The sequence below is a fragment of the Bufo gargarizans genome, unplaced genomic scaffold, assembly GCF_014858855.1.
Source record: "Bufo gargarizans isolate SCDJY-AF-19 unplaced genomic scaffold, ASM1485885v1 fragScaff_scaffold_293_pilon:::fragment_2:::debris, whole genome shotgun sequence".
NCBI classification, from domain to species: Eukaryota; Metazoa; Chordata; class Amphibia; order Anura; family Bufonidae; genus Bufo; species Bufo gargarizans.
This window is the reverse complement of record NW_025334084.1, coordinates 32,296-53,608: the sequence shown is the minus strand read 5'-3', so window position 1 is coordinate 53,608 and position 21,313 is coordinate 32,296. Positions and strand designations below refer to the sequence as shown.

The 21,313-nt window shown below is 41.2% G+C and overlaps 1 protein-coding gene across 3 annotated transcripts in view; it reads right to left on the bottom strand.

Moving 5' to 3' along the window:
* LOC122922376 overlaps window positions 1-20,596 on the bottom strand; it is a 36,849-nt gene extending 16,253 nt beyond the window's left edge. Inside the window, exons 1-7 of one of the 3 annotated variants that reach the window (XM_044272968.1) lie at window positions 20,482-20,596; window positions 14,655-14,759; window positions 13,784-13,849; window positions 10,413-10,508; window positions 4,630-4,662; window positions 3,452-3,547; window positions 2,178-2,210 (exon numbers count right to left, since the gene is read on the bottom strand). In XM_044272968.1, the coding sequence (XP_044128903.1) occupies window positions 2,178-2,210; window positions 3,452-3,547; window positions 4,630-4,662; window positions 10,413-10,508; window positions 13,784-13,849; window positions 14,655-14,759; window positions 20,482-20,536 (484 nt within the window). In that variant the 5' untranslated portion in view covers window positions 20,537-20,596. The remainder of the gene's footprint in view (window positions 1-2,177; window positions 2,211-3,451; window positions 3,548-4,629; window positions 4,663-10,412; window positions 10,509-13,783; window positions 13,850-14,654; window positions 14,760-20,481) is intronic. The other 2 variants (XM_044272970.1, XM_044272969.1) reach the window with 2 other exon arrangements.
* Window positions 20,597-21,313: the final 717 nt, after the last annotated feature.

The window sequence follows — 21,313 nt, the reverse complement described above, 5'->3', positions numbered from 1 at the left end:
TTATCATAGGAAAGCCCCAAAGATGGCCTCAACCGCACTCCACTCCCAAACTGTCATAGCTGTGGAGGGTGAAATTAAGTCAGACTGTGAGAGTTTTCCTGTACAAAACTTAAATAAGGACCTTTCATGGGTCCAGACATTATGAAATAACTAGCAGGCTATGTAGGTCACTGTGCACGGATGTAATATTGCTTACTAGTTTGTCTGGACGCTTTTTTCCCTCACCTTCTCATAGCCAGGGAGAATGTGAGTTTTTTTTTCTCCCTGGCTGTGACGCTCTCTGCTGCAATTGGACCGCGCTACAGCCAGGGAGAAGGAGATGCCCATTGAGAAACAGGGCAGTCTCCTCCTCCCTGTACCGATGATATTCATTAGCATACCAGCTGGGAAAACTGCAGGTGGTCACAGCGGGTAAAAAAGTGACCCGGAACCAGAAAAGCCAAAAGAGAGACTCACCTAAGGCAGGTAGTGTGTAAAGACAACCAGGATGGCGCTACCCCGACCCGTGTTTCGGCATGCCTTCGTCCAGGGGTAACGACATCACTGTGAACCAAATATTTAAATACTGTTACCACGCCGGCCAGGAGGAGAGCGGTGCGTGGTTTGACCAGAACTCTGTTGGCCATATACACGCAGGTGATGAAAATTATTATTATGTGTAAACTTGTATCTGATTGGTGGTATCAGTATTTAAATATTTGGTTCACAGTGATGGCGTTACCCCCGGATGAAGGCACGCCGAAACGTGCATCGGGGTAGCGCCATGCTGGTTATTTTTGCACACTACCTGCCTTAGGTGAGTCTCTCTTCTGGCTTTGCTGGTTCCGGGTCACTTTTTTACCCGGTTCTTATTTATTTAATACTTACCCCAGCATTTGTATATTCATCTGCCAGCATCCTCAACATTGAGGTATTGTGGTTATTATCGCAGAGGCTCATTCCTCATATGAATAACTTATTTATTACTGTTTATACGTGCTGTAATTATACTTTATCGAGCTACGTCTATTACTCTTTTTGGTATGAGTGCAGCGCCAGGATGGTTTCTTTCTGTCACTTTCCGTCTCCTTTTTAATGGCATAAATATTTTTTTATCATGGCATAATAAAAATGTATATATTTTTAAAATGGTACTGTGTGAGCTACATTTTTCTTTAGTTACTGGATATACTCGGGAGCTTGTACCGAGTCATTTGATTAGTTGGCCCGTTACTTTGTCACAAATTTTTGTGTGGGTACTTACCTTCTTCCGTAATAGGGTCACTTATGGTCTATTTTTCTATTTAATGGCTCATTTGCATACCAAATAAACTGGATTTTCAGAGGATAAAAGCATCTATTGCTGGAACAAAGGCACATCTTGAAATAAGGTACTAATTGCTATTAGGCCATGGAGTTACTTCAGTAGCAATTGACCTTGTGACAGATTTCCTTTAAAGCTCTCCTACAGCAGTGAAAAAAAATGGCTGGATTGTTATAGAAACCTGGAGTAAAACTGTGTATGTGGAGGCTGGAGGACCTACGAGCTTCTATTGGCTAATGCATTTAAAAAAATATATATCTCAGGAGCGGTACATCCCAGAGAGCTGAGACCTGGCCTAAAACATTCCCGGACACCTGATGTACCTGTCTGACAAATTTCGTGATTGTAAATGTGATGGTACGGATTTCTTTAGTGGACATACACACACACATACACTCAGCTTTATATACTCAGCTTTATATATTAGATGACTCGCTCAAAATGTCATCTGCCATTTTACAATGGTGTTTGTTACCACCAGCTACCATTCATTGACCAATAATTATATATTTTGCTGTCACTTTGACATTACTAAAGCTATCTTGGTGTTAAAGGTCTTGAAAGGGGTTGGATAAAGTCTCAGAGGACCCCCCTTCCCTTCTCCAAAGTGTTATACATGAATTTTCAGGGCAATTGGGTCCATTTTGATTTGGGTTTCATTTATTCTAAGGTGAACTGAATCTGACAGCTGCTTCGCTCAAGTCAGTCCTAAAAGCTAACTCATAACTAAAATGCAAATTGATACTATCTTAGTTTCCAGTAGCCAACAGTAGATATTATTGTTTAATAAGCCCTGCGGATAAAATTACTACAGTAGACCTCAGTCTATTGCATTATATTTTGTAGACAATTATTCGTTGCAGGTAAGACTTACCAGTGGTGTTTGAAGAAGAAGGTCCACTATGTTCTACAAATAATAGAAATAAACAAGGAACTGGTTACACAATATAGTGTCATTTTACAGGTAAATATACATTTTTCAATAAAGACTTATTCACACTCAAGTGAACACTTCCCAGTTTAAATGCCCAATCTCCTTAATGCCATGTGCGGTGGCAAAGGTATAGAGTGTGTAGCAGTAAAGTTTCTCCTGGGACCTGTGTTGGACCAAAAGCCCCTCTGCCGTAAAAGTCACCAGTATAATAAACAGTACATGGTAGGTGGGTGGGTGCTTTGCAACAGATTTTGCACTGGAAGCTTCAAGCTACCCCTCTGTCCTTGTGAGGTTCCATAGCACTACATAGCCAATATGTACGATTCTCCCCATCTTTCTATGCAGACTGCGTAAAATAATATCTTTGAACCACTATTACTTTTAAGCATGGCTCCATTGAAATACAGTGTTAGCATCTGTGTCATGCAAATTTTAAATGCACTTTTTTTTAATAATATGTAGCGTCTGTAGGAAAATGGATTGTTTTTGAGAATACAGAAAGATAACTTTTATGCCTTCTCTTATTAAAAGGAATGCAATGCAATCTGTGGGCAGCGTGTTATAGAGCAGGAGGAGCTAAGCAGATTGATATATAGTTTTATGGGACCCAAGGAGCCCAGTGGGTGTTCCAACTCAGTGACTGCTTTAACTTTAGGCACAGTCCTCCAGAGATTACTCTCAATCACAGAGTAGGAACAACTTCTGGACTCCTAAGCTTAGAATGAGCAGGGTTTATATTAAACATGCAGAGAGGTTATACTAACTCTTTGCAGCAAAGTTTTGTATTAGACTGTTCAGTTCCTTACATCATAAAATGCTGCACATAGATCTAAGATATCTATCATTCAGGAGCCAGGAGGAAATGAAGGCTAGTTGCATTATTCTTGTGACTCCAGCTGATTCATAAGCATGAATTTGATATATTGCGTCATGCCTGTTTTATTACCATTTATCACAGAACAGACCTGTATGCAGTCCTGATAGCATTGTAAAGTCATAGAAAAGTATAGGAAAGTTTTGTATGTTCTTTACTCTCGACCAATTTGGACTGCCACATGAAACAGAGCATTACAACCTCTGAGCAGAGCAGCTCAGATCCACTTTAATCTTGCATTTCTCCACTTTGATGCTGGTTCAGTAATCTATTGTTGAGTTTCTCTTATATAATGAGTTATTGTAGCTGTTGAATATAGTTTCATTTGCTATAAATTTACCATTAGTAGGTGAATTCTCTGAGAGTTTATTTCCATTAGTATTTTTGACAGTGGCTAAATGTTGGTTGGTAGTTCCTGTCAGACCTTCCAAACCTGCTAAATGAAATGAAAATATAGATTTGCTGTTAGAAAAATAAAAGCATCAAAAGGCATCACATATCTTATTAGGCAGACTTCTGATTTAAAGAGGAGTTCTTATAGGGGTTGTGCAGGGGTTTTATATTGATGATGAATCCTCACGATAGGTAGGGTGCTGGGTGAGTATCCTGATGATTTGTCATCAATATAAAACCCCTTTAATCCGTTGCTCCATATCATAGACATAGAAGACGTTTTCTCACTTCAGCACATCATTTATCATGTAGATAAAGTTAATACAAGGCACTTAATGTATTGTGATTGTCCATATTGCCGCCTTTGCTGGCTTGATTCATGTTTCTATCACATTATGCACTGCTCGTATCCAAGCGCTATGACCACCCTGCAATCCAGCCTGTGTTTTTCCCTCGAAAACATGGCGTAAACAAGTCTGGGTTTTTCCCTCCAAAACATGGTCTTCTTTAAACCCTATGGCAGCTGTGGAAAAATACCAGCTTCTCAATCAAAGCCCTAACATTCTCTCAGTATTAATTAACCCTTTCCACAGAGCCATGTAAATACAGTGATAATGAACAGGATATATATCACAACATATAAAATGCAGGTACACAGTATTAAACAGTTAAACTGTTTTTTTTTTTACAATTGGCAGATGACAATGGTGTTTGTTACCACCAGCTACCATTCATTGACCAATAACTATATATTTTGTTGTCACTTTGACATTACTAAAGCTATTTTGGTGTTAAAGGTCTTGAAAGGGGTTGGATAAAGTCTCAGGAGACCCCCCCTCCCCCCTCCTCCACCTCCAAGTGTTATACATACATTTTCAGGGCAATTGGGTCCATTTTGATTTGGGTTTAATTTATTCTAAGGTGAACTAACTCTGACAGCTGCTTCGCTCAAGTCAGTCCTAAAAGCTAACTCATAACTGAAATGCAAATTGATACTATTTTAGTTTCCAGTAGCCAACAGTAGATAATATTGTTTAATAAGCCCTGCAGATGAAATGGCTACAGTAGTCCTCAGTCTATTGCATTATATTTTGTAGACAATTATTCGTTGCAGATAAGACTTACCAGTTGTGTTTGAAGAAGAAGGTCCACTATGTTCTACAAATAATAGAAATAAACAAGGAACTGGTTACACAAGATAGTGTCATTTTACAGGTGAATATAAATTTTTCATTAAAGCCTTGTACACACTCAAGTGAACACTTCCCAGTTTAAATGCCCAATCTCCTTAATGCCATGTGCGGTGGCAAAGGTATAGAGTGTGTAGCAGTAAAGTTTCTCCTAGGACCTGAGGTGGACCAAAAGCCCCTCTGCCGTAAAAGTCACCAGTATAATAAACAGTACATGGTAGGTGGGTGGGTGCTTTGCTACAGATTTTGCACTGGGAGCTCCAAGCTACCCCTCTGTCCTTGTGAGGTTCCATAGCACTACTTAGGCCAATATGTACGATTCTCCCCATCTTTCTATGCAGACTGCATAAAATAATATCTTTGAACCACTATCACTTTTAAGCATGGCTCCATTGGAATACAGTGTTAGCATCTGTGTCATGCAAATTTTAAATACACTTTTTTTAATAATATGTAGCCTCTGTAGGAAAATGGATTGTTTTTGAGAATACAGAAAGATAACTTTTATGCCTTCTCTTATTAAAAGGAATGCAATGCAATCTGTGGGCAGCGTGTTATAGAGCAGGAGGAGCTAAGCAGATTGATATATAGTTTTATGGGACCCAAGGAGCCCAGTGGGTGTTCCAACTCAGTGACAGCTTTAACTTTAGGCACAGTCCTCCAGAGATTACTCTCAAACACAGAGTAGGAACAACTTCTGGACTCCTAAGCTTAGAATGAGCAGGGTTTATATTAAGCATGTAGAGAGGTTATACTAACTCTTTGCAGCGAAGTTTTGTATTAGACTGTTCAGTTCCTTACATTATAAAATGCTGCACATAGATCTAAGATATCTATCATCCAGGAGCCAGGAGGAAATGAAGGCTAGTTGCATTATTCTTGTGACTCCAGCTGATTCATAAGCATGAATTTGATATATTGCGTCATGCCTGTTTTATTACCATTTATCACAGAACAGACCTGTATGCAGTCCTGATAGCATTGTAAAGTCATAGAAAAGTATAGGAAAGTTTTATATGTTCCTTACTCTCTACCAATTTGGACTGCCACATGAAACGGAGCATTACAACCTCTGAGCAGAGCAGCAGTGGAAAAGATCTCCACATGAGATCCACTTTAATCTTGCATTTCTCTGCTTTGATGCTGGTTCAGTAATCTATTGTTGAGTTTCTCTTATACAGTGGGATGCGAAAGTTTGGGCAACCGTGTTAATCGTCATGATTTTCCTGTATAAATCGTTGGTTGTCACGATAAAAAATGTCAGTTAAGTATATCATATAGGAGACACGTACAGTGATATTTGAGAAGTGAAATGAAGTTTATTGGGTTTACAGAAAGTGTGCTATAATTGTTTAAACAAAATTAGGCAGGTGCATAAATTTGGGCACTGTTGTCCTTTTATTGATTCCAAAACCTTTAGAACTAATTATTGGAACTCAAATTGGCTTGGTAAGCTCAGTGACATAAATCACAGAAAAAATGCACCACACGGATATGCCACTGACTATACTGGCTAGTCATAAATGCAGATATTAAAAGCTGAGACTTTTGCCAATATATTCCTGTCAGGAAGATATCGGAGCCCCAAGCACCACGTCACGGTTCTCAGCATGGCAAGGGGTCCTACCACTACGCTACCTATGGTGTGAACAAGGTCTGAAGGGTGATGTAATCCAGCTCACAGCCAGGCTTCCACACAACCGCCTAGCAGGACAACTAGTGCAATGTGAACAAAGCCAGACTGTAAGCCACACCCATATCAGACCATGTGATGGAGGCTACCAGGTGCAAAGGAGAGTGTTTGAATGCCAGGTAAGGCACATACACTACATATAAAACAAGACAAAAACACAGAAATATAGTGGCAAATCTGGGGGAGCTGCTCAACCCCTAACACTGTAGCGTGTTTTTCATTGGGGGAGCAGCCCCACCGCATGTGGACCGCAGCAAACGACTATCCCCAGCAAAAAATATTTTGCATACGGTGGAGGATGTCGGCGCGGTCCACATGCACCACAAAGGCATCCTACACAAAACGGAGCATTGTGCGGATGAAAATATAATCATAAATCACAGAAAAAATGCACCACACGGATATGCCACTGACTATACTGGCTAGTCATAAATGCAGATATTAAAAGCTGAGACTTTTGCCAATATATTCCTGTCAGGAAGATATCGGAGCCCCAAGCACCACGTCACGGTTCTCAGCATGGCAAGGGGTCCTACCACTACGCTACCTATGGTGTGAACAAGGTCTGAAGGTGATGTAATCCAGCTCACAGCCAAGCTTCCACACAACCGCCTAGCAGGACAACTAGTGCAATGTGAACAAAGCCAGACTGTAAGCCACACCCATATCAGACCATGTAATGGAGGCTACCAGGTGCAAAGAGTGTTTGAATGCCAGGTGAAGGCACATACACTACATATAAAACAAGACAAAAACACAGAAATATAGTGGCAAATCTGGGGGAGCTGCTCAACCCCTAACACTGTAGCGTGTTTTTCATTGGGGGAGCAGCCCCACCGCATGTGGACCGCAGCAAACGACTATCCCCAGCAAAAAATATTTTGCATACGGTGGAGGATGTCGGCGCGGTCCACATGCACCACAAAGGCATCCTACACAAAACGGAGCATTGTGCGGATGAAAATATAATCATAAATCACAGACCTTGTTCACACCTTGTTCACACCATAGGTAGCGTAGTGGTAGGACCCCTTGCCATGCTGAGAACCGTGACGTGGTGCTTGGGGCTCCGATATCTTCCTGACAGGAATATATTGGCAAAAGTCTCAGCTTTTAATATCTGCATTTATGACTAGCCAGTATAGTCAGTGGCATATCCGTGTGGTGCATTTTTTCTGTGATTTATGATTATATTTTCATCCGCACAATGCTCCGTTTTGTGTAGGATGCCTTTGTGGTGCATGTGGACCGCGCCGACATCCTCCACCGTATGCAAAATATTTTTTGCTGGGGATAGTCGTTTGCTGCGGTCCACATGCGGTGGGGCTGCTCCCCCAATGAAAAACACGCTACAGTGTTAGGGGTTGAGCAGCTCCCCCAGATTTGCCACTATATTTCTGTGTTTTTGTCTTGTTTTATATGTAGTGTATGTGCCTTCACCTGGCATTCAAACACTCTTTGCACCTGGTAGCCTCCATTACATGGTCTGATATGGGTGTGGCTTACAGTCTGGCTTTGTTCACATTGCACTAGTTGTCCTGCTAGGCGGTTGTGTGGAAGCCTGGCTGTGAGCTGGATTACATCACCTTCAGACCTTGTTCACACCATAGGTAGCGTAGTGGTAGGACCCCTTGCCATGCTGAGAACCGTGACGTGGTGCTTGGGGCTCCGATATCTTCCTGACAGGAATATATTGGCAAAAGTCTCAGCTTTTAATATCTGCATTTATGACTAGCCAGTATAGTCAGTGGCATATCCGTGTGGTGCATTTTTTCTGTGATTTATGATTATATTTTCATCCGCACAATGCTCCGTTTTGTGTAGGATGCCTTTGTGGTGCATGTGGACCGCGCCGACATCCTCCACCGTATGCAAAATATTTTTTGCTGGGGATAGTCGTTTGCTGCGGTCCACATGCGGTGGGGCTGCTCCCCCAATGAAAAACACGCTACAGTGTTAGGGGTTGAGCAGCTCCCCCAGATTTGCCACTATATTTCTGTGTTTTTGTCTTGTTTTATATGTAGTGTATGTGCCTTCACCTGGCATTCAAACACTCTTTGCACCTGGTAGCCTCCATTACATGGTCTGATATGGGTGTGGCTTACAGTCTGGCTTTGTTCACATTGCACTAGTTGTCCTGCTAGGCGGTTGTGTGGAAGCCTGGCTGTGAGCTGGATTACATCACCTTCAGACCTTGTTCACACCATAGGTAGCGTAGTGGTAGGACCCCTTGCCATGCTGAGAACCGTGACGTGGTGCTTGGGGCTCCGATATCTTCCTGACAGGAATATATTGGCAAAAGTCTCAGCTTTTAATATCTGCATTTATGACTAGCCAGTATAGTCAGTGGCATATCCGTGTGGTGCATTTTTTCTGTGATTTATGATTATATTTTCATCCGCACAATGCTCCGTTTTGTGTAGGATGCCTTTGTGGTGCATGTGGACCGCGCCGACATCCTCCACCGTATGCAAAATATTTTTTGCTGGGGATAGTCGTTTGCTGCGGTCCACATGCGGTGGGGCTGCTCCCCCAATGAAAAACACGCTACAGTGTTAGGGGTTGAGCAGCTCCCCCAGATTTGCCACTATATTTCTGTGTTTTTGTAAGCTCAGTGACCCCTGACCTAGATACACAGGTGAATCCAATTATGAGAAAGAGTATTTAAGGGGGTCAATTGTAAGTTTCCCTCCTCTTTTAATTTTCTCTGAAGAGTAGCAACATGGGGGTCTCAAAACAACTCTCAAATGACCTGAAGACAAAGATTGTTCACCATCATGGTTTAGGGGAAGGATACAGAAAGCTGTCTCAGAGATTGCAGCTGTCTGTTTCCACAGTTAGGAACATATTGAGGAAATGGAAGACCACAGGCTCAGTTCAAGTTAAGTCTCAAAGTGGCAGACCAAGAAAAATCTCGGATAGACAGAAGCGATGAATGGTGAGAACAGTCAGAGTCATTCCACAGACCAGCACCAAAGACCTACAACATCATCTTGCTCCAAATGGAGTCACTGTGCATCGTTCAACCATTCGGCGCACTTTACACAAGGACATGCTGTATGCGAGAGTGATGCAGAGGAAGCCTTTTCTCCGCCCACAGCACAAAAAGTGCAGCTTGATGTGGGCTAAAGCTCATTTGGACAATCCAGCTTTATTTTGGAATAAGGTGCTGTGGACTGATGAAACTAAAATTGAGTAATTTGGCCATAACAAGGGGCGTTATGCATGGAGGAAAAAGAACACAGCATTCCAAGAAAAACACCTGCTACCTACAGTAAAATATGGTGGTGGTCCCATCATGCTGTGGGGCTGTGTGGCCAGTGCAGGGACTGGGAATCTTGTCAAAGTTGAGGAACGCATGGATTCCACTCAGTATCAGCAGATGCTGGAGACCAATGTCCAGGAATGAGTGACAAAGCTGAAGCTGTGCAGGGGCTGGATCTTTCAACAAGACAACGACCCTAAACACTGCTCAAAATCCACTAAGGCATTTATGCAGAGGAACAAGTACAACATTCTGGAATGGACATCTCAGTCCCCAGACCTAAATATAATTGAAAATCTGTGGTGTGACTTAAAGAGAGCTGTCCATGCTCAGAAGCCATCAAACCTGAATGAACTAAAGATGTTTTGTAAAGAGGAATGGTCCAAAATACCTTCAACCAGAATCCAGACTCTCATTGGAACTGACAGGAAGCGTTTAGAGACTGTAATTTCTGCAAAAGGAGGATCTACTAAATATTGATTTCATTAGTTTTTTGTGGTGCCCAAATGTATGCACCTGCCTAATTTTGTTTAAACAATTATAGTACACTTTCAGTAAATCCAATAAACTTAATTTCACTTCTCAAATATCACTGTGTGTGTCTCCTATATAATATATTTAACTGACATTTTTTATTGTAACAACCAACAATTTATACAGGAAAATCATGATGATTAACAAGGTTGCCCAAACTTTCGCATCCCACTGTATAATGAGTTATTGTAGCTGTTAAATATAGTTTCATTTGCTATAAATTTACCATTAGTAGGTGAATTCTCTGAGAGTTTATTTCCATTTCTATTTTTGACAGTGGCTAAATGTTGGTTGGTACTTCCTGTCGGTCCTTCTAAACCTGCTAAATGAAATGAAAATATAGATTTGCTGTTAGAAAAATAAAAGCATCAAAAGGCATCACATATCTTATTAGGCAGACTTCTGATTTAAAGAGGAGTTCTTATAGGGGTTGTGCAGGGGTTTTATATTGATGATGAATCCTCAGGATAGGTAGGGTGCTGGGTGAGTATCCTGAAGATTTGTCATCAATATAAAACCCCCTTAATCCGTTGCTCCATATCATAGACATAGAAGACGTTTTATCACTTCAGCACATCATTTATCATGTAGATAAAGTTAGAGTTAATACAAGGCACTTAATGTATTGTGATTGTCCATATTGCCGCCTTTGCTGGCTTGATTCATGTTTCTATCACATTATGCACTGCTCGCATCCAAGCGCTATGACCACCCTGCAATCCAGCCTGTGTTTTTCCCTCGAAAACATGGCGTAAACAAGTCTGGGTTTTTCCCTCCAAAACATGGTCCTCTTTAAACCCTATGGCAGCTGTGGAAAATATCAGCTTCTCAATCAAAGACCTAACAGTCTCTCAGTATTCATTAACTCTTTCCACGTAGAGCCATGTAAATTCAGTGATAATGAACAGGATATATATCACAACATATAAAATGCAGGTACACAATATTAAACAGTCAACCCTTTCAAGAGAAATAAAAATAAGAAGTTTTAACTTTGCATAGGGGATATAGGCAAATGTCCACAAATTTCCAAATGTCAAATTACTCCCTGCTCTAGGGCAGTACACTAGGTTTTTACATTACCTGCCATGTTTCAGGAAACATCTTTAAAGTGAAGCAGAGCATGTGAAAACTGTATAGTGGCTCATGTTTTTGCTCTTGGATATATACCTGTATGCTGAACTTTGATATTAAACTTCCACAGTTTTAATACATAATGTCCTGTTGTTCCTTCTGCCTATTAAATGCAATGTCTTTCAGTCTTCAAAGTCATCAAAGCTTTGATATTTTTTCCCAAAATCACTGCAACTTCCATGAGTAAAGACTTTTCCAACAAGAAGCCCCTAGCAACCAATCATATTCCAGCATCCACTTTTCCAACCAATCCTAACATATATATATATATATATATATATATATAGTGGGGTTTCGCTCTGGTAGATAGGGTAAGCGGACACAGTACAGAGGCAAAATACAAATGGAAAGTTCATATTGCATAAGTAACCTTGTTGGCAGTTCTGCCTCCAGTAGTCCTAATCAGGCTTCAAGGGGCTGTTTCCCCAGCGTGCAGCTCTCAGCCCTCTAGTCCGGCACAAAAATTCAGATCCCAACACAGAGACTTAGCTGCGGAGCCCAGCTGCCTATTTAAGGACAGCCAGGTGCTGCCAAAATCCGGACCGGCACTTAAACTCTGGTCCGGTATTTGATCTCATCTGGTTGGAAACCAGCCCAGCCGCACATGTTGGGAGGAAAATACCTGCCTTCCCAGAAAAAAACCCTCGCTGTGTCACAATATATATATTTTCTAGCAGAGTATAGGCTATCAATTACCATGCTCAGAGAATGGAACATTAACACAATAAAAGAGCATAGCAGGAGGCAAGGAAGTGTCCCAGAGTGCTCTATACCATTGATTGAAACCATGGCACCTATGTTGTTTTATGGAGGGAGGGGTGTCCTCAAGCTCACTGGCATTACACCCTTGCTGCCTATTAAACATCCTCAGACCTGCTATATTTGGTAACATATTAAGCCCAGTCTAAGGCAAAGCCTAACAGGCTGCCTGTCTTTGCCACACTGACAGGCATAATACTTTGCTGTGTCAGAAGGCCCAAAATAGGCCATGTTCTTTCTAGGATTTTTATAATGAGGAATCATCATCAATATCAGATCTGTGAGAGTCAGACTTCCAGTAACCCATTCATCAGCCATCTAGGGGTAGCTCCAGCATGAACTACACAGCTTCATCCATTGTGTAGTGTATGGAACTGGTTACTGCAACACTGCATCCACTTACTTCAGTGGGAGTGCAACTGCAGTAATCAGCTCCGCTACGTAATAGACAGTAGTGATGAGCGACAGGGGCTATATTCGAATTTGCAATATTTTACAAATATTTTGTAGAATATTCATCATATATTCGCGAATTCAAGATTATTTTATTGAATGCAAAAAATCAGTGATGTAAAAATCGCGTAATGTGAATTCATAACGTGAAATACAGGCGTGGGTTTCTCCTGAGACTGGAGAAAATGGTTGGCAGGGCAGAACATTACAATAGCTTTATATGTAGATACAGTCAAGTGCTCCAATATATTAGTGATTGCGCTAATCGGCAGTGATTAGAATATTTTCTTCACATTTTAGCAGGTCTGACTACAGATTACTGATTGGTGCACTAAGTATTGTTGTGAACTTGACATTGCTTCCTTCTCATTGGCCCACAAGCAAGAACCAGAGAGGAATCATGTGTTCAGATGGAAAAAAAATGCTGAATATTCAATATAACGAACATATAGCACTATATTCTAAATATTCGCAAGTGGCGATATTCGCAATAAAAATTAGCTATTCGAATATTCACACTCAACACTAATAGACAGAGCTATGTAGTTCCAGAACCTTTTTCTGGCACCAGAACTACTACTGAACAGTTGATCAGTGTTGGTGCAGGTTGTTAGATCCCCACAGATCTGAAACTTATGGTCAATCCTGAGGATAAGCCAACAATATAAAAATTCCAGAAAGTTCCTTCTAGGGGTTGAGAAGAACTGCCCAAAGAGCCAAAAAGTAGACCTTTTGGTGCATAAGGGGTGTGAGTAGTCGGCTACCATTTTGCAGTATACTGTACATCGCCTCTTTGTCCAGGTCCCACCTCAGTATGTCATTAAGCTTTCAAAAAGCGCTGAAAAAATGCATTGTAAAAATACAACCAGTGCCATGCCGCTATTATGCTTTTTGGTGCATTTTGCTATTATTGAGGTCTGTTGCTAGAAAGATGCCATCAAAATTGCAGCAAGTTACCTTTTTGAGAAAAACATTGTGGAAAAATACAACACAAAAACTTCATGTGTGAACCTGCCCTTAATGCAAGGTTTTTAAAAGGTCGCACAGTTCTCCAAACACTATGGAGGTATTTATCAAAACTGATGCAAAGGAAAACTGGCTTAGTTGCCCATAGCAATCAATTAGATTCCACCTTTCACATTTCAAAGCTTCTTTGGAAAATGAATGTTTTCCTTTGCCCCACTTTTGATAAATCTCTCCCTATGTGTTATGCACTTTAACAGATAATGAAATTCTAAAGAATTTACTTACTGGTATCAGAAGATTGGTCGCTAAGCGTTGTCACAGGCTGTGTTATAGTAGTGGCTACTTTGTGACCTAACATGTATAAAAAAACAAAACATAAAAAGTCTTAAAGTCCAGTCAAAATTAGAGGAGCACTGACTCTCCCACACAGGTTGAAATCTGAAAAAAAAAATTATCAGCAGTTTATTTAAATACTATGGTGGTAGGTACTATTATATGTGTGCCAAGACGTTTATTATTATATGAGAATTATTGGAAACTGTTTCTAGAACTTATATATTATCACTAACATCACTTTTATATGGACATTATGGCTGGCAGTATTACCTGTGCATTGTGGTTTGAAATATTCCATGGGCACTGATCGATAAGCAGGTTTATTAACTGGTTGGTGCAATTATATGGACATTAACATAGCGTGTACTGTTATATGGGCATTATGTAACATTATTTAGGCAATGTACAACAGCATTTAGTGGGGTTTTACATTGTTCTATTTGGGGACTATGATATGCGGTCAATATATAGCACTATTATTTGGGATATGCTTTGTGAATATTTGTGTACTAAGGGAAATGGTTTGATCTTGGCAGTAAAAGTTATGTACAGTACATTTAGCAGTGTTATCCTATGTGTGAGCCACATTCCAACTCAACTGACATTAAAAGTCTTGATCTGCTCTTAAGTGCATGAGCCATAAGCACTTTTCATTTTTCTATAAGGAAGGAGAAGCATACATTTAGTTATTGTACAGATGTTGGAAATCATGGAACAGTTTATTCACTGTAACTGCATTGTGCAGTATCTAGAAATTCTTAACTCATAGTAGTAATTGAACAACGTGAAGTCAATTTAATTAGCTATTACTTAATCTTACTTTGCTTCATAGTTTCAGTGATGGGAGGCGACATTGTACTTGTATAAGCATCCATGGTTGTTGTTGAACCTCCTACATATGAGATTTCTAATATTCCAAGAAGACCTAAGGAAAACAAAAACAATTAACAAAATTTAAGATGCCATAATGAGTTGAAAAATCCTACACCTTTAATGTAAAAATACAATAAATTACAGCTACCGTTATAAATGATTTTAAAGGATGTTGATGCAAACCGGAAAACTTTAGTCTACATGCAACTGGGTGCCAGGGAATTAACATTCATATCTGATGATTTGCATAAGGCCCACTTTTATACAATGTCTAAAATTACTTCAAATTCACTACTTAAAGGGGTATTCCAATCTTTTTAATCGTATTTCATTAAAAAATTTATCCCCCATTGAACTTTTTTCTAAATATATATAGTAACATAGTACATAAGGCCGAAAAAAGACATTTGTCCATCCGGTTCGGCCTGTCATCCTGCAAGTTGATCCAGAGGAATGCAAAAAAAAACCTGTGAGGTAGAAGCCAAAATTCCTTCCCGACTCCAATCAGGCAATCAGAATAACTCCCTGGATCAACGACCCCTCTCTAGTAGCTATAGCCTGTAATATTATTACGCTCCAGAAATACATCTTTCAAATCAAATTGTCACTATCCATTGTTGATCTTCGCTGCCCATGGATACGGGCCGCGCTTGCGCGTTGGTTTCCCTTGCGATGCTGCGGCCGGCCTCTCACTCACACTGTAAGCGCACATGTCGCTGGCTGCGCATGCGCGGATCCATATTCTTTTGAGCCGCGTCTAAAAGAGCACAAAAGAATATAGTTCTGCACATGCGCGGCCGCCCCAACAGTTCGTGCAAGGAAGAGACGAGTCCGGACAGCGCGGGAGAGCCATCGGAGGAACGGGAGACTTCTTCATAAGGGGTGAGTATTATTTTTACATGTACCACCAATTCCACCAACTATTTGGGGGCTGATGGAGGCACTTGGGGTCTAATGGAGGCATATGGGGGGCTGTTGGAGGCACTTGGGGGGCTGATGGAGGCACTTGGGGGGCTGATGGAGGCACTTGGGGAGCTGATGGAGGCATATGGGGGCTGATGGAGGCATATGGGGCTGATGGAGGCATATGGGGCTGATGGAGGCACATTGGGCTGATGGAGGCATATGGGGGCTGATGGAGGCACTTGGGCTGATGGAGGCACATGGGGCTGATGGAGGCATATGGGGGCTGATGGAGGCACTTGGGGGCTGATGGAGGCACTTGGGGGCTGATGGAGGCACTTGGGGCTTATGGAGATACATGGGGGCTTATGGAGGCACTTGGGGGCTTATGGAGGCATATGGGGGCTGATGGAGGTATGTGGGGGCTGTTGGAGACATATGGGGGCTTATGGAGGCACTTGGGGGCTTATGGAGGCACATGGGGGCTGATGGAGGCACATGGGGGCTGATGGAGGCACATGGGGGCTGATGGAGGCATATGGAGGCTGATGGAGGCATATGGGGGCTTATGGAGGCATATGGGGGGCTGTTTGAGGCATATGGGGGGCTGATAAATGTAGCAGAGCTGAATATGCTGCTGTTCAGCCATAGTTCTAATGGGGAAGGGAATAGACAGATGTAGCAGAGCTGTATATGTGGCAGGTCAGCATCAATGCTGGTGGAAGAGTGAAACAGGTGTAGCAGAGCTGAATATGCGGCTGTTCTGACAAAGTGCTGGTGGGGGAGTAGAATAAAGATATAGCCGGGCTGTATAGGAAGACATTCAGCCAAAGTGATGTTAGGGGACTGGAGAAGACACATGTAGCTGAGCTGTATATGCATATATAAAGATACATAGTGTAAGGTTTATACACAACTGGAGTACAGCTGTAATGGAAACAAATCTGCATCAGTGCTGGTGGGTGGGGGTTGGTCAAGCTTTTGAGCTAATGTATAATGTGGAATTATAGTTTTTGATGCACAGAATGGGTTTGTAAAAGATCAGACAGAGATTTTGTGTGTAAAACTGTGCAGAACAGCCAGGTGTTACTGTACACTGAGCTCACTTCACATGGCTCTCTGAGGATTCCCCAGCAGGGGGAGGGGTCTCACAGACACTGCAGGCTGCCAGACTGATGAGTCATACTCTTCACATGAACTAGCACGCAAGGACTGAGTTCTCAGTGTGATGTCAAAAGGAGGCATGGTCGGCCTTCACTCAAACTGCCTAAGCCCGCCCAACCTTAGCTGCAGGAAACCAGGAAGTGAACAGCTAGTTGGCAGCAATTGAGGATGAAGTAGCAAGATGGGAATACCCCTTTAATAGGTGCATCTCAATAAATTAGAATATCATTAAAAATGTATTTTTATTTAAATAATTAATTTATTTCACTCATTCAAATAAAAATGTGAAACTTATAAATTATATAGATTCATTACACACATAGTGATCTATTTCAGGTGTTTATTTCTTTTATTGTTGATGATTATGGCTTACAACTAATGAAAGCCCAAAAGTCGATATCTCAGAAAATTAGGATATTGTGAAAAAGTTCACATGCTAATCAAATTGAAACACCTGCAAAGGTTTTCTAAGCCTTTACATGGTCCCTCAGTCTGGTTCAGTAGTTTACACAATCATGGGGAAGCCACAAAATGTCATTGCCAAAGAAACTGCTTGTTCACAGAGTGCTTTATCCAAGCATAATAATGGATAGTTAAGTGGAAAGAAAAGTGTGGTAGAAAAAGGTGCAAAAGGAGCAGGGATAACTGTAGCCATGAAAGGATTGTCAAGAGAAGGCCATTCAAGAATTTGGTGGAGATTCATAGAAGTGGACTGCGGCTGGCGTCAGTGCTTTGAGAGCCACCACACACAGATGTTTCCAGGACATGGGCTACAACTGTGGATTTTTTTGTGTCAAGCCACTCATGATCCAGAGACAACATCAGAAGAATCTTACCTGGGCTAAGGAGAAAAAGAACAGGACTGTTGGTCAAAAGTTCCAAAGTCCTGTTTTCAGATTGAAGTAAATTTTGCATTTTAGTGGGAAATCAAGGTCACAATGTCTGGAGGAAGAGTGGAGAGACACATAATCCAAATTGCTTGAGGCCCAGTGTAAAGTTTCTAGTCAGTGATGGTGTGGGGAGCTACAGACGTGGACAAAATTGTTGGTACCCTTTGGTCAATGAAAGAAAAAGTCACAATGGTCACAGAAATAACTTTAATCTGACAAAAGTAATAATAAATTAAAATTCTATAAATGTTAACCAATGAAAGTCAGACATTGTTTTTCAACCATGCTTCAACAGAATTATGTAAAAAAATAAACTCATGAAACAGGCATGGACAAAAATGATGGTACCCCTAACTTAATATTTTGTTGCGCAACCTTTTGAGGCAATCACTGCAATCAAACGCTTCCTGTAACTGTCAATGAGACATCTGCACCTCTCAGCAGGTATTTTGGCCCACTCCTCATGAGCAAACTGCTCCAGTTGTGTCCGGTTTGAAGGGTGCCTTTTCCAGACTGCATGTTTCAGCTCCTTCCAAAGATGCTCAATAGGATTGAGGTCAGGGCTCATAGAAGGCCACTTTAGAATAGTCCAATTTTTTCCTCTTAGCCATTCTTGGGTGTTTTTAGCGGTGTGTTTTGGGTCATTGTCCTGTTGCAAGACCCATGACCTGCGACTGAGACCAAGCTTTCTGACACTGGCTAGTACATTTCTCTCTAGAATTCCTTGATAGTCTTGAGATTTCATTGTACCCTGCACAGATTCAAGACACCCTGTGCCAGACGCAGCAAAGCAGCCCCAGAACATAACAGAGCCTCCTCCATGTTTCACAGTAGGGACAGTGTTCTTTTCTTGATATGCTTCATTTTTTCGTCTGTGAACATACAGCTGATGTGCCTTGGCAAAAACTTCGATTTTTGTCTCATCTGTCCACAGGACATTCTCCCAGAAGCTTTGTGGCTTGTCAACATGTAGTTTGGCATATTCCAGTCTTGCTTTTTTATGATTCGTTTTCAACAATGGTGTCCTCCTTGGTCGTCTCCCATGTAGTCCACTTTGGCTCAAACAACGACGGATGGTGCGATCTGACACTGATGTTCCTTGAGCATGAAGTTCACCTTGAATCTCTTTAGAAGTCTTTCTAGGCTCTTTTGTTACCATTCGGATTATCCGTCTCTTAGATTTGTCATCAATTTTCCTCCTGCGGCCACGTCCAGGGAGGTTGGCTACAGTCCCATGGATCTTAAACTTATGAATAATATGTGCAACTGTACTCACAGGAACATCTAGTTGCTTGGAGATGGTCTTATAGCCTTTACCTTTAACATGCTTGTCTATAATTTTCTTTCTGATCTCTTGAGACAGCTCTTTCCTTTGCTTCCTCTGGTCCATGTCGAGTGTGGTACACACCATATCACCAAACAACACAGTGATTACCTGGAGCCATATATATAGGCCCAATGGCTGATTACAAGGTTGTAGACACCTGTGATGCTAATTAGTGGACACACCTTGAATTAACATGTCCCTTTGGTCACATTATGTTCTGTGTTTTCTAGGGGTACCATCATTTTTGTCCATGCCTGTTTCATGAGTTTATTTTTTTACATAATTCTGTTGAAGCATGGTTGAAAAACAATGTCTGACTTTCATTGGTTAACATTTATAGAATTTTAATTTATTATTACTTTTGTCAGATTAAAGTTATTTCTGTGACCATTGTGACTTTTTCTTTCATTGACCAAAGGGTACCAACAATTTTGTCCACGTCTGTATGTCATCTGCTGGTGTTGGTCCACTATGTTATATCAAGTCCAAAGTCAGCGCAACTATCAGCCAGGAAATTTTAGAGCTCTTCCACGGTTTCTATAAAACCCGAGCAGTGCCACATGCTGATTGCCTCTATGCCACGCTGCAGTGATGCTGTAATTTATGCAAAAGGAGCTCCAACCAAGAATTGAGTGCATATACTGTACATACTGTATTTTTCAGTAGATCAGCATTTCTGTGTTAAAAATCATTTTTAATTCTATGATATAATATTCTAATTTTCGGAGATACTGACTTTTGGGTCTTCATTAGCTGTAAGCCATAATCATCAACATTAAAACAAATAAGTGTCTGAAATAGATCACTCTGTGTGTAATGAATCTATAATACGTGGGTTTCACTCTTTGAATTGAATTTCTGAAAAAAATGTACTTCTTGAAGATATTCTGATTTATTGAGATGCACCTGCATGTCCAAATGAGCCTCTAGGAGCAACAGTAGCGTTGCCATTACACCTAGAGGCTCAGCTCTCTCTCTGCAACTGCCTCGCCCTCTCCACACCTGGCCCTGTCAAAGTGCAGAAGGCATGGTACTTGCAGAGATAGCAGAGCCACTAGGTGTAATGGCAACGCCCCTGTTGCTCCTAGAGGCTCCTTTTCTATGTATTGCAACCTCATTTTTCTCTGCAATGCGGGCACATATGGACATTGGACCAACACAGATGCCTTCAGCTGCCAAGCGCACATGCAACAGGTCAGCCAGTTATACAGGTACAAATCTGCTGTCACATGCCCTTTAATGTTTTATCACAGCATATAGTAAAATATAGGGATATGTAATCAGAACGATATAACTCATTTTTACTCTAACATGATTTTAAGCATATAAAAATCTAAAACTCTATAAACTCATATCAAGGAATCAAAATAAAACTTTGCAGACAGCAACAGTAAATTACTAACACCAAAATGATAGCAATATGCTACACTTGAGAGTCACCATACACATAATTTACACTTTTATCAGAAAATGAATCTTCCAAAGCTTACCTGAATACAACAATGAAATAGAAATTATTTGCATCATCTTGAAATCATTTCTCATTTTCTAAGAACAAAAAGACAAAGCCACCGAACTTCCTTTACCAAGAGATGACAGTTGGTATCTAAATACTATAAACTGAAATTCTCTTGGTTTTTGTTTTTACTTACGTGCATCTGAAACCTGTGAACCAATCACAAGCATCTTCTTGATCAACCACAAATGTAGGTGTGAAAATGAGCAGCAGCATACATCCAGAGTAAAAGACAGAAACATGCAATGCGACAATAAACTGCAATATAAAGTACAAAATTGCATAATAATAACAAGTGCTACACTATAAGTGCGAGATACTTGGCAAATCGTTTTGTACAAAATTATTTGAGCCCGTCTGCCGAGCGTCAAGGCGATCTCTGTTAGACGGGTTCCTACGCTAAATTCTACCTGTTAGGTGCCATGACGGCTACCATACACTTCAGGGAGTGTAGGTTCCACATTCCTGCATTGAATACTACCTGTTAGGTGCCATGACGGCTACCATACACTTCAGGGAGTGTAGGTTCCACATTCCTGCATTGAATACTACCTGTTAGGTGCCATGACGGCTACCATGCACTTCAGGGAGTGCAGGTTACACAGCAGGCCCACTCCACAACACCACCGGCGTCAAACAGCTACCAAGGAGTGAGAGTCCCACTCCTGGTGCCATGGCTTCAGTGAATGAGGGGGAGCAGGCCTGACTATGCACTAACACTAATTAAAATCAGCCTGTGGAGCAGACAGGGTGGTCAGGAGTGCATGACTGAGGAGGCAGCCACACCTCCAATACAGAGTAGCCAC